Genomic DNA, 14,387 nt, shown 5'->3' with positions numbered 1-14,387 from the left:
GGAACATAGTGACAATGGCCAGGGGAGACCTCTGTGAGGAGATGATACTTAAATTGAGACCTAAATGATAAGAATAAATCAACTCTTTGAAGAACTGAGGAAGAAAATTGCAAAAAAAGAACTATCACAAATATGAGGTACGGCATCCCTGGGGAAAAATTCCTAGCTAAGTGTTCAGGGAAGTGAAAAAGGTGGGACAGTTGAACATGGCAAGCCAACAGAAAGAGTGTCCTCAGAGGAGGTTAGAGAGAGCACAGGCTAGGCCATTTAGAACCTTATTGACCACTGCAAAAAAGGCAAAGTTCAACCCAAGAGGAACCAGTGTTTTTGGTGATTTGTAATTTGATGTCCTCTGTAGAGACTTGATAAAGAATGTTAAATTTGGAAACAAAGTTGATTGTAAGGCCATTTTCAAAGACCAGGTTAAGATTATGTTAGGTTTCCAAAATAACTAAAATGTTTCCCTGTTCTGCTTTTATCTTTCGCCTATTTATGGAGTTTCTTTCAATGGTTCCATATATCCCTGGGGCTACAAATGGCATTTATGTGCCGATGATTTCCAAGTTTATATCACCATCCCTGCCTTATATGCTAAAATACTAACTTCACTACTAATCTAAAAATTTGTCAGCTCCCTGTGGGTATGGTTTATGAATCTCAATCATAGACTTCTAAAGCCCGTTCTTGAACTTGAATTTCCATAATCTCATTTTCCCCCTAGATGTTCACTTCTTTGTAAATTGTATGAAATACGCCTATTTGCACAAGCATGTAGGATTCAGACCTCTTTGAAGATATTTATGGAGACCGTTTTTTATATAAGCTACAACTTTTTTTGAAAAATAATGAAGTTGTATAGAAAAATTCTGGGAGTTTTAGGAAGGTAAAAACATGATCATTTTCATTGTCAGTAGTGTGTTCATAAGTAATCATATTTACATATTTTTATGGTGATGAAGACCCACCAAGGAAGTTCATTGCTCAGCATTCTTTGGCTCTGGCTATACTTTATTAGATTACTGAAAACTTCTCAACCAAGGCAAGTTCTTCCTAAGACTTTTCTAGTTCATGACTTGACATGGCAGTATTCGGTTTCCACAAAAAATGACATGGTATTGTAATGTCTACCTCATATATACATATGTAAAACTATATACATAATAGCATATTTTATAAACAGTAGTTTGGTAAATAGGCTGAGAGTCTGCACTGAAATTTTATTGTGTATTTTTTTTTTATCTTATGAAAACATTGAGATTATGAGTGCAAAGAATTTGTTCTTTTTAGTCACTACCTAGTCCCCAGAATCTAAGATTATATCCAAAACATAGGATAACCTAACACAATTGCTCCATGAATGAAATTATAGTTACCAGAATGTGATAAGGAAGATATAAAGATCTGAAAAATTGTAGACAACTCTGTGGTTAAAAAGGTGAATTGGTTCAGAGCAAGATTAGAATCTGTGATTACAATACATTTTTTTTTTTTAAGTTATGACTCTGGACTAGTATTATCACTACAGATGCTTTTAGTAGTTGGGTAGGGGTAAAGATTTGAATAATTGAGGACAAGACCTACTTTTTTCCATTTGAACTATATAGCAAGAATTACATGTGACAATATGGAAACACTAAAGCAGTTATCAAGAATCCTTTACTGGAGGCCAGGCATTGTGGTGCATGCCTGTAATCCCAGTGGCTTAGGAGGCTGATGCAGGAAGAATGCAACTTCAAGGCCAGGCTCAGCATCTTAGCAAGGCCCAAAGAAATTTTGCAGGACTCTGTTTAAAAAAAAAAAAAAAGTTCTGGGGATGTGACTTAGTGGTTAAGCAACCTTGGGTTCAATTCCTAGTCCCCCCCATCTATCCCCCAAAAAAAGAAAGAAAGAATTCTTACGTTTTGGCATGTATTATTTGTTGTATCTGGTAGCCGCACAGTCCTGCATTAAAGAAAGAGGTCAAGTATGTAAATGTTCAAACTACCAATGCCCAGATAGTTCTTAAAATTGAAAAAAAAAAATCACTATGACAGTGGTTCACTATTCTCAGTGCCTAACTCAGAAATCAACAGGGAAAAATAAATAAACTTCAATATTCAAAGCTACAGTACACAACCAACGGGCAAACAGAAATGGGTTGAAACAATAAAAAGAGGATTCCAGCAGAACTTAAACAAATCAACTTCATAAAAATGTAACTTTAATAGGAAACTAAAAAACAACAACTAAAAACAGCTTTTGAGATTTTTGTCTGAAGCATCCACACCACAAGGAAGACGCCCTGCTGATTTCCGGGCCGCTGTATGGAGATGGTGAAGCTGTTTATTCGAAACCGAGGTCATAGAGCAAAAGATCTGCTCATTCTTTGAACAGTATGAGAAGGTGCTGGAATGTGACATCATTAAGAAACATGGCTTTGAGCACAAAACTGCAGCTGAGGATGCCATATGCAACCTGAACCACTACAAGCTTCCTGGGGTGAATAATAATGTAGAATCCAGCAAAAATAAGAGAAAAACCTCAACAAAGTTGCCTGTGGGCAACCTCAGTCCCACCTGCACCGACAAGGAGCTTCAGGCCAAGTTTGAGGAGTATGGTACAGTCATTGAATGTGACATGGTGAAAGATTATACCTTTGTACACATGGAGCAAGGAGAGGATGCAATGGAGGCCACCAGGAGCCGTGATAACACAGAGTTCCAAGGCAAACGAATACACGTGCAGTTGTCCACCAGCAGGCTTAGGACTGCGCCAGGGATGGGAGACCCGAGCTGCTGCTATCGTTGTAGGAAAGATGGACACTGGTACAAAGAGTGTCCAGTCGTTCGGGCAACGTGGCAGATTCGATCTAGGAATATAATGAGCCCTATGGAGCAGTGCGTATGCTTTACACCATAAGCTACTGGAATTGGCAGTATTACAAGGCTTAGGGAGCGGGGTATGCATACTACAAGCGCTGCCGAGCTGCGGGGTTCTCTGAGACAGTGAGGGCTGCAGTTACCTCTGCGAATAAGCAGACCCTTGTCCCAGCTGCCACACGTTCAGAACACAGCCATGGCCTGTCACCTCATCTCTACCCTATGATAGACACAGGTTGCCAATCTCAGGCGCTGCTGCTGCCACAGCTTCCACTTCACCTTACTGGAAGGATAGAAGCCCCTTGTGTCACTCTACAGCCCAGGTCCTTACTGTTGGAGAGGGCAATGGTTATGGGCATGAGAGTGAGATGTCCCAAGCTTCAGCAGTTGCGCGGAATTCCCTATAAGACATGGCCGGGTAGGAGCTGGAGCAGTTTCCAGATCCCGCGTGGGGTACTCAGCCTTTCAAAGCTTGAGGTGGGATGTGTTGGGGCTGAAATTGTGAGCTGCGGTTGTGCATGAAGATACAACCTTCGTGGTACCCAGTCTCCGCGACGTTCTCCGCTCTGTGCATCCAGTCCTCAGGAACCATGGACTTTAACTTACCTTGCTAAGTTCAGACCTTCTCCTTTTCTTTCCTCTCTCCTGTCCGTTTCCCTTTTCTTCTCCTTGTTCAGTACTTCCTGTAGCTTTCCTATCCTCACTGTATGTAGAAACTGTGGTGGGTGCTATGCTGTCTCCTCCGCACCTCCTGCCTCCAGTGGGTGTTGGATTTGGGAATGACCTCAATGAGAGGGTGACTGCTACTAGGTTTATTTTGCCCCTAAGGATAGATCTATAGAATTGAATCACTATTTTTTTCTTTCCTGTGAAATAAATGGTTTCTCAACTTAAACAATAAATAAAATAAAAATTGCTTTTATATAATATTATCATTTAGCTAAACTAAATAGAAGAAAGAATACAGAAATAATGAAAACTTAAACTCTTCACAGCCATGGTTAAAAAAAAATTCTTGGAAAATATATTCATCACACTAAAGAGAACAGTAGAAAAAAACAACAAACTTGGCAGTTCCAAATGAATTTATAAAAGAAAAGTTCTGTGAAAATACACTTTAAAGATGAAATGAGGTAAAAAGGCAGAATTGAGAGCAAAAGGGGAAACTGCAAGATAGTACCACAAATAATAAACAAATATGTTCAAATAATTGACATGACATAATAAACATTTCAAGAAAAAATAACATAATTGTTTAAAAAGAAATGTTATAGAATGTCTAATAATTAGAAAGATAATAATTCATATGTAAGATAATTTGGAGACTCATAATTGGAATAAAGGGTATCTTTATAGTGGAAACAAACAAACAAAAGAGAAACTGTCAGAAACATTTTTTTTTCAATATGAAAATATTCTGACCAAGGCATATGTTGGTGAAGTTATGAAAGTTCAAAATGAAAGAATGATATAAATATACAGGTAAAGGTTTGATTCCATCAAAAGAAACACATTATATTAAAGTTTCAGAATGTCAGTTCTATATTACAAAAAAAGAAAGGAATCTGGGGCAGAAGTTGTGGCTCAGTGATATAGTGCTTGTCTTGCATGTTTGATGTACTGGGTTTTAATTCTCAGCACCACATAAAGATAAATAAATAAAATAAAGGTATTGGGTCCATATATATATTATATATATATATATATAATCTTTTACTGACAGGTTTAAGGGTTTCTTATCAGAAAAAATGTTCAAATTCATATATTCAGGGTACTGAAGTTTTTGCATATTGAATTATATAATGTGTGTAATGTGTCCAAACAATTTAGGAATAATGAAAATTATAGAGGAAAAAAAAATCAGAAGCAAAACTCTGTATCACTTGATAGAATCAGCTTTGAGTCACTGTGACCAAAATATTTGAGAAGAACAACTTAGAGGATGGAAAATTTATTTTGGCTCTTTGTTTCAGATTTGGTCCATGGTGGGACAACTCCAGTGTTCTGGGCCCGAGGTGAGACACAACATTATGGTGGGATGACAGTGTGAAGGGAAATTGCTTAGAACATGGCAATGAGAAAGATAGAGCACAAGGGAAATGGGCCATGAGGCCCATGAATCCTTCCTAGGCATGCCCCAATAACCCACCTCCTCTAACTACTACTCACATGCCTGTAGTTACCATCCAATGAGTACATTCAAGCTAGGTTGGACTGATTATGTTAGTGTTATGACAATCCATTAATTTCACCTCTGAGTATTCCTGTATTAACACAGGAGCTTCAGAAGGACACCTCATATCCAAATCATAACACTGAGTGATAGACACATGCAGATGTATTATAATATTCTCTTTACACTGACATATGTTCATATTTTCTAAAATAGAAGCTTTAATATAAATAATTAGCAATTAAAGCTTCAACTAAAGAAGATAATCTTGATGTGATGTTTTACTGCCTGTAGAATATTTGATTTTTTATGTGGACCCTACATGTTTTCTAAGCAGATTTGAGGTCACTTTAAAAAAACTCTGAAAGAGCCCTTTTGTCATATTTAACTTAGGACCACAAGATCCACCTTCTTGTTTCCTTTAGAGTTTCAAGTGTCTGTCTTCTAGAAAGCCTGTATCCCCCTCCAGGACTGAAATACTCAATATGAAGTCCAATTTAGGTTTTGCATGTATATCAAAAGAAAACATGCAGTGTCAATGTGTAACAGAACTGTGATGTGATGATGTTCTAGTCTGTGGTTGAGGAACATTCCTTCTCCTTCTCCATACAGTTAAGGTTCATAAGTTTCCAGGGTTATATATGTTATATTCTGATTATATGGTCATATTTTCTACAACAGGATTCCAAGGTTCAGGGTGCATCATAGCCAATTCCCATCCACTCTTCTTGTCATTCTTTGCATGATGACACTCCATGAATTATTATTATTTCAAAGAATTCCAAAATTAACATATCTACAGTCAGGCCCTTGTATTTATATTTCTATATCTCACAAAACATGTATCTTTTCTCTTCATAAATTTATTAAACTTCTATAGTAAATCTGTTCAAATTCCATTTCTACTTTCTTTTAATTAAACTTAAGTGTGAATTTTTTTTTCTCTGAACACCATGGGGAAACATAATTTTCATCTAAAAACTTTCTGTTTTTATTTCCTATTACATTTTGTGAAAGATTATATTTTACTAAGTTGTTTGTGGAAGCTCCTTTTTAAATTTAATATTGGGAGTTTTGAAGACATGTATCAGTCATGAAAGCGGTCACATCATTTATAAAAGAGATTATCCATTATTCCAATGAGTTTTAAGAAAGTGGTATCTAAGATTATTTTTAACTCTAGCATTCTGTAGCATTATGATTTCTTTATGTTCAAACCTTTTTTGTAGGTGTATTTTCAAGTGTATCTTAAGAATCATTCAACAGATATGTTTATTGGTTATATTACATGTGGAGAATTGTGTATAGACTTGAGAAGCCAATAATGCTTACCCACACATACTTCATGCTTTACCTGAAAAATATTCATCTTATTTTCCCTGAAAATATTTCCCTTTATTCTGGTTCTTTCTGCTTCCTTGGGTGGGTTTTGCACCCTTATTTGAATCATTTACTGTTTTTCCTGGCATAAGTGCTCCTTCAATGGATAATTTCAGGCTACATCACAGTTCCTATATACACAGCTAGATAGAGATACATGCAACCAACTTTTCTAAGCCATATGAACTGACTAAGGCACATAACTGCCTTCAAAGCTTTGCCAGTTTTTTTTTTTCTGGAGTTGATATAATTTTATATCAAAAGATCTGATCAAAAGGCTTTATGCAAAAGAGAAGGTTTATTAAATAAGGCCAGATACAATGACACAAGACAAAAAATTTGCCTGCCATGTGTCATCATTGTGTCTCTCAAACATTTACATGCCATCCAGTCTTGGTAGCCTATTTCTTGTACTATGCAGAGAACAGGAATCTTCTTTCTCCTTCCTCCTCAAACTAAAAGTGTAAATTCATTTTATTTTATTCTTAATTAATTGTGTAAATTTATTGTGTACAGTGTGATATTTTTATCTATGATTATAGTGTGTAACGGCTGCATTTGAGATACTTAGTGTGTCTATTTCCTCAACTGTTTGGGTAATATCATTTAAATTCTAATTTTAGCATTTTCAAGTGTACAATATATTGTTATTGGCTACACTCACCATGATGTACCATAGACCTCTCAAAATTATTATTCCTAACTGAAATTTTCTTTTGACCTACATCTCAATCCCCGTACCTACCCAGCCTCTGGTAACCATCATTTTCATCTCTGAGTCTATGAGTTCATTTCCTAAAATCCCTTTTCTAAGGCACAGGTTCTTCTCTCAACCAAGTAAATTAGAGGATTCAACATTAGGTCTATATTGTAAATATATTGACAAAAAATTTATAAAAGATACATTTCTTCAGGGAAAAATTTTGGACATGACAAGAACAACTTGGTGAGGGCTGGTTGGATATAGGAAAGAATCATGACACCAGAGTTCAAGTAGAAGAATTTCAGACACTTGAAGGAGATTGGGGCCTGTGGTGCACTTTCTAAGATCAGCCCCTTTCTTGGGCCTAAAAAGAATCACTGCTTATTACCCTGGAATTAAATTTTAAAATATTCCTTTTGCTTCTCAGCCAGTAAAAGTCTACATGGGTTAGTCTAAGTATCTCAAGGTGATTCTATTTTCCTTTATGGCTCATTACTTAAGTGTCATGTTTTGTTTGTTGTCATCATTGAATGTTGTCCAACTTATAAACTTTTGAAAGCAAAGTCATCTTGGTTCTATATTCCAAAGAGATATTCAAGTTTGAGGAAAAATTTGACAGAGAACCCCTATGAGACAAGGAACTTTTAAGTTCTGAACCATGTTATGCTTTCTTTTTCTTTCTTACCATAGGGAGATGTAAAGGCTCAGAAGCCCCAATCCCACAGGGACACTCTATGGTATAAAACACTAAACTTTCACTGACTAAAATATCCAAAAGATTCTACTCTATGGGTTCTGCTTATGTTTCAGGGGAGGGTCCCTGGTAAGTCTATGGGCTTGAGATCTTAAGATTCTGCAATGTAAGTGGAGAAGTGGAGGATTTGTTTCCAAAAGAACGTGTACCCCATGTGACCCCATAAAAGGCCAGATGAGGGCAGAATGATAAGAAAGCAGCAGTATCTAGAGTTGAGAGTTTCAACTCAGAAAGTTTTCATCTCCTAGTAATAAATGCTTTCAAATATTTCTCAATTAATAAAAATAGGGTGGAAAAATATAATGTTTGACAAGTTGGAGGATCTCTAGAGAATTGGATTAATATTTGATTGTAAACTTTGTTTGCTAAAAGGTCGTGAACCTATAGATGCTGAGACTGGAGGGGATTCAGAAGAAGTTTTTGGTGTATCTTCAAATATCTGAGTTGATTCATGGGAAAGAGCGGGTAAGCATCTGTGAGTTAACACCTGGCATTTTATGAAAGAACAGTATATTTATATTTTTTCTATGTATTTGAAATGAGTTATCATTTAATTTTCAGCTATCCTGCAATATGGTTCTGTCCTTTTGTCTTATTTTACCAATGGTGACATTGTGGAACTTACTTTCATAACCGGCTTAAGAGCATGAAAGATATTCAGTAGCAGATTCAGGGTTTGAACTGTCTACTCTGGCCTGGATTCTGGACAATTCACTGCTATGATCAATGGAAAATGAATACTAAGTAGGCTTACAACTTTAATGAAAAATTAAGATAGAGGCAGTTTGAGGATGATTATATAAGTATCTATCTGATATTCAGAGCTGTCCCCTGAAATGTGGCAGACTGTCACAGAAAGAATAAAGGAGTTTTCTGTCACTGAAGAGCTTGAGGCAGAAACCAAATGGTGAACATCACAGATGAGATAGAGAAGAGCTCCTTGATATTGAAGGCCAAGAACATTTTTAGCCTCATCTCTCTCAAATTCTTGTGCATCATGTCAATGAGTTCCATAGATTTGCCTCTTTCACTATTTTCACATCATTTCATGGTATACCATTAGGGATATTACAAATAGCTTTCCACTAAGTTATTCCGACCCAGTATTTTCAAGCTTTCAGTTCATTCACCAAGTTACTAACAGATTGGACTTGCAATGGGCAAAACTTTTTCTGAAATACCTGCATAATTTATTTGCTAAATTGGTTACCTCATGTTTGATTTTCTTCCCTGTTCATTAGCCACAACTCTTATCATTCCTGCTTATTAGCCTCTTTAATGCTGAAATATTGATTGATTGATAATGCCAGCATACATCCCATCTGTGATTTTGAACAATCTATTTTCTTTCCTTGGGATTCCCTTCTTTATATATTTGCCTGGCTAATATCTCCTGAAGAGTAATCCCCTGGATAGCCAGTTTTATTTGTTCAATTTGATTGAAGGTATATAAGATCAATAATCCTCATTCAACTTAGGGGTCCTCTCTTTCCCAGTGTAAGACCCTTTAACAATGGTCAGCATTACTCAAGGATACATTCTTCCCCACACATCCAGGGGACGTTTGGCAATACCCAAGACATTTTTGACTGTTGCTTCTCATATTCAATGGGTAGGAGACAGGGATCCTGCTAAATCATAAGAATTATAGAAACTATCCACACAACAACAATAAAAAATTATTTGGCCTGAAATGTAGTTAGGCCATCATTGAGAACACCTGCCCTAGAAAATTGACAGTCCTCATGAGATTTGGAAACAAAATTGTAGAGTAGAAAGGTAAGTTAATTTCTTAGCATGATCCTTGGGTTTTTGGCTGAAAACATAATTTTCTATTTTATTTACTTGTCATTTTGTTTATTTACTTCATTCTTCTAATTTCTCTCTCCTTCCTTTGATCGCTGTATACATACATAGTCAGAGCTACCTTGTATCTTCACTTTCAGTTATTTTCCAGGTTAAATATCAGTCATGTGGCAATGTAAAATTTCTCAAATTGTCATTCTTGTTTTGGTGGTGGTGGTGGTACTGGGAATGAACTCAGGGGCATTCAATCACTGAGCCACATTTCCGGCCCTATTTTGTATTTTATTTAGAGACAGGATCTCACTGAGTTGTTTAGCGCCTCACTTTTGCTGTGTCTGACTTTGAACTCTTGATTTTCCTGCCTCAGCCTCCCAAGCCTCTGGGATTACAGGTGTGAACCACCACTCCTGTCTCAAATTAAGACTCTGATATAAGCACAATTATAATTTTTAGATGTATCACATATTATTTGCTTATTGTATGATGATATGCTGTAGGATATGTGGTTATTTATCAGATAGGCAGCATGTAATTTACATGTTTTATCCCACTTGTACTGTAAGAACCTTGTCAATTAAGGAAGTAATACAGGAACAGTTTCGTAGTGGGCACATACCATCTAAAACCTTTAGTGTATTTTATACAGTTATAATATGTTGCATATTTTATAATCCTTTTTAGTGAATTATAATTATAAAACCTCAGAGGATATAAATTTCTCATTTTGTTCGTGCTGAGTAAATATGCCATGGAATTCAGATAAAAAAAATACCTATAATGATTCTTAGTTCATTAATAGGATAACAGTGCCAATATTATAAGCTAAGGAAAATAAAATAATTTAAAACCTTCAAAGATCTTAAGACAGTAAGTGATAATTGATATATTTTTAATAAATTGTAGATGATACTTTTTGAATTCTAGGTAAGTAGTACAATTTAGTTACTTCTTAAATACAGATCCTATTAATTTGTCTTTATTTCTCCAATGGTTTAAAATAGTAAGACTATACAGGATACTTAATAAATGTATCTGGATAAAATCATTAGGAAATAAACATCTAATTTGTATTTGATAACATTGCTTTGTGATGTAAGGAAGACCTGGTTGAACATATGATTTTGTATTTGTTAAAAGGAAGAGTTCCTCAATGAGAAGACTCAGAAAGGAAAGCTTTGCTCAGGGTTAGAAAGTTTAAAGATAAGGAAGCAGCAAATGCTCCTCTAGTTGACCTGGGGTTATAGTTGTCCTATAATTTCTGAGATTCATTTTCAGTTCATCAGGGGAGTGGATGAAGCCACAACAAACACCCCTGTAAAATGATGGAGAAGGCATGGTTTCAGGCCACCCTTACTCTCCCTATCAATTTTATACTTTACTTAAATTCTGTTAGAAAATGAGTTTTGCAAATATAAAAAGAAATGCATTGTGTAGATTTAACATTTTACACATTCTGAGGCGAAATTATTTTTTGAAGGAGAGATAAATACAGATTGCAAACAGGCAGGGAAATGACTTTGAGCTTTGGAAGATGTAAGGCAAAGCCCCTCTATGCTGAAGCAAATCCCTTGGTAACCAAGATAGAGGCTCTGGATGTCTGCAGTGTTATGGGTGGAGGTGACCAGTAAAGGGCAGAGACAGAACAGAATGGAGAGAGTCATATGGAAAACAATGGGGAGAAGAAAATTTTAATCTCTATGGAAATTGTAGTTTGGAGGGATAGAAATTTACTAAACTGTAAAGAAAACAAAATACTTTTTATATATCATTCCATATTATGTCAAATGGTTAAAGAGAAATAGCTGTTCATTCTTAGAAAAGTATGATTGTTGTGGAGAGAGAGCAAGAGAAGCAGAGAACATGAGTTAGCACTGATGTTAAATACAAGTGATGTGCACAGAGCAGGTCATAGAAGGTGACAAGAAGCACTGAGTGAAAGTGTCTCTGAACTAAAATGTAATGGATTCATTTTCTCAGAGGACAATTAGAACAAGGTGAAAATAAATGGTTGTATTTGGGAACATTGGAACTTAGAGAAATGAGCTTGAATGTATTTTGAGAAAGTAGATGAGAAAAGAGTCTGACTATGAAGAGGCTAACCTGAGGAATCCAGCTAAAAAGCTGCAAAACTGGAAAATATTCCTGGAAAATGTATCATCTGATTTTGAGAAACCTGATCCATCACCACTAGACCACTGGATTCTTTATGTCAAGTATCGGTAGCATAGTTCTTAAAAAAAAAAAAAAATATATATATATATATATATATATATATATATATATATATATATTTGCTCTAATACGAATAGGCAAGTCACAGAAAAAAAAAATCATAACATGATGAGTAGCAAACATAGCTAAAGGTAATCCTTCTGGTTCAGTAGTCATAGAACAGAAAGTAGCCACACAGTAAATTATTTAATTTTGCTCATTCAATTTTGCTCATCATGGCTTAGAGAAACATGGATCATGATAGTTGGTTTCTTAATGACTTTATAAAAGGAGATTGAAAAAACGCAGAAAGGTCTTGTTGGGATGAAAGAGATAAGATAAAATTCCTAATCTATCTATAGTATATTTTTCTAAGGTAAATTATTTTTTCTTATTTTCTATTCATCCAGTCTTGAGATGGATTAGAAGATGAAACAGCAGCAGCACCACGCGACTCTTCTGACCAAGTCACCATGCTCACATTCAACGGCTCCTTCTTCATGCCTTCTGTTTTTACACTAGTTGGGATTCCTGGCCTGGAGTCAGTGCAGTGCTGGATTGGGATTCCATTCTGCGCCATGTATGTCATCGCTGTGATTGGGAATTCCCTCATTTTGGTTATCATCAAAAAAGAAAACAGCCTCCACATACCCATGTACATATTTTTGGCCATGTTGGCAGCCACAGACATGGCACTTAGCACCTGTATTCTTCCCAAAATGTTAGGCATCTTCTGGTTTCATTGGCCAGAGATCTCTTTTCATGCCTGCCTGCTGCAAATGTGGCTTATTCACTCATTCCAGGCAACTGAATCAGGCGTCCTGCTGGCAATGGCCCTGGATCGCTATGTGGCCATCTGTAACCCCTTGAGACATGCTACTGTCTTCTCCCAGAAACTCTTGACTCATCTTGGAGTGGGGGTAATAATGAGAGCTGCCATTCTCGTGTTACCAACCCTGCTGCTTATCAAATGCCGACTTAAACTCTACCAAACTACAGTTATTTCCCACTCTTACTGTGAGCACATGGCCATTGTGAAGCTGGCTGCTGAAAACATCAGAGTCAACAAGATATATGGCCTATTTGTTGCCTTTGCCATCCTAGGATTTGACATAATCTTTATTACCATGTCCTATGTTCGAATCTTTGTCACTGTCTTCCAGTTGCCCCAGAAGGAGGCCCGAGTCAAGGCCTTCAATACCTGCATAGCTCACATCTGTGTCTTCCTACCATTCTACCTCCTGGCCTTCTTCTCTTTCTTTACACACAGGTTTGGTTCTCACATACCACCCTATGTTCATATCCTCTTGTCAAATCTTTACCTGTTAGTCCCACCTTTTCTCAACCCTATTGTCTATGGAGTTAAGACCAAAGAAATCCGCAGACATGTCTGGAAAATGTTTGTCTCCTCCCCAAATTCTTGATTGCTACTGACTCCCTGAGTAGAAAATTTAGGCTGGTTTTAAGTAACAACTTTACTGAGAAAAAAGTTTATGTCTTCCACAACTATGTGTATCTGGAAAAAGCTTTAAATCTCAGATGCTCATAATTTAAGAAGGTATTCAATTGATTGGCTAATACATAAGGAAAAAAAAGTGTCTCTTTTGTTAAGATTTCCATTAACCTAATTTAGTCTTCTGATTATATACTATCCATTAACACTCAAAGCTTCTTCTCTGGTACCACTTAGACCTCTATAGAAAACAAAATTTCAAAAAACAGCACTTGATTCTAAATAATTTTGAGGATTAGCTACACATGAGTATTCTTAAATTACTAACCTAAACCACACCTTTAATTGGACTGTGTTCCATTTTCTAATATTTGCTTCTGAATCTATGTCTTAATAAATTTGGAATCATTGATGTTTATAGCAATAATTCATAGTAGCTAATTTATGGAACACCCAGGTACTCCTAAAAAATGAATGGATAAAAAAATGTGGCACACATACACAGTAGATTTCATTCAGCCATATCAAAGAATAAAATTATGGCCTTTGCTGTAAACGGATGGATCAGGAGAACATCATGCTGAGTGAAATAAACCAGACTTCAAAAGTCAAGGGCTAAATGTTTGTTTTCACTGTATGTGAATTCTTGATTAAAGAAAGGGTGTGGGGATCAGTGGAGTAGAGGAAGAGGGTTGAGGGAAAGACAGAAGGAAAAAGAAAAAGGAGCCATGGTGGAATTAAATTGACCAAATTATATTATGTACATAAAGGAAAGTACCACAGGAAACTTCACCTTTGGGTGCATCTCTAAAGCATAATTTTAAAAAGCTGTAAATAAATAAAGGAAGACTGGTGTAATATAGGAAGTGGAACAGGGAGAGGGAAAGAGGAAGTACTGGAGAATGAAGTAGAGTGAATTATAGTCCATGCATATAAATTATATCAAAATGAACCCCAATGGTATATAGAACTATAATGCACTAATAGAAACATTTAAATTTTTAAAAAATCATGTTAGTTGATAGACAAGATGAGGAAGCTATTGAATG

At 36.1% G+C, this 14,387-nt stretch overlaps 1 protein-coding gene and 1 pseudogene across 1 annotated transcript; both read left to right on the top strand.

Annotated features, from left to right (window-relative positions):
- Positions 1-2,303: 2,303 nt before the first annotated feature.
- On the top strand, positions 2,304-3,363 carry LOC114098636 (RNA-binding protein 4-like; annotated as a pseudogene).
- An 8,995-nt stretch (positions 3,364-12,358) lies between these two features.
- On the top strand, positions 12,359-13,309 carry LOC114098579 (olfactory receptor 52A5-like). Its single transcript, XM_027942821.2, has one exon. The coding sequence runs from the start codon at positions 12,359-12,361 to the stop codon at positions 13,307-13,309; it is 951 nt and encodes a 316-aa protein (XP_027798622.2).
- The last annotated feature ends 1,078 nt before the right edge of the window (positions 13,310-14,387 follow it).

The sequence above is a fragment of the Marmota flaviventris genome, chromosome 9, assembly GCF_047511675.1.
Source record: "Marmota flaviventris isolate mMarFla1 chromosome 9, mMarFla1.hap1, whole genome shotgun sequence".
Taxonomy (NCBI): domain Eukaryota; kingdom Metazoa; phylum Chordata; class Mammalia; order Rodentia; family Sciuridae; genus Marmota; species Marmota flaviventris.
The sequence above is the reverse complement of the archived record's forward strand: the minus strand, read 5'-3'. Positions and strand labels throughout refer to the sequence as shown.

Coding starts and splice junctions, on each gene's coding strand:
- LOC114098579 (XM_027942821.2), top strand. CDS start 12,359: ATGCTCACATTCAACGGCTCCTTCTTCATGCCTTCTGTTTTTACACTA.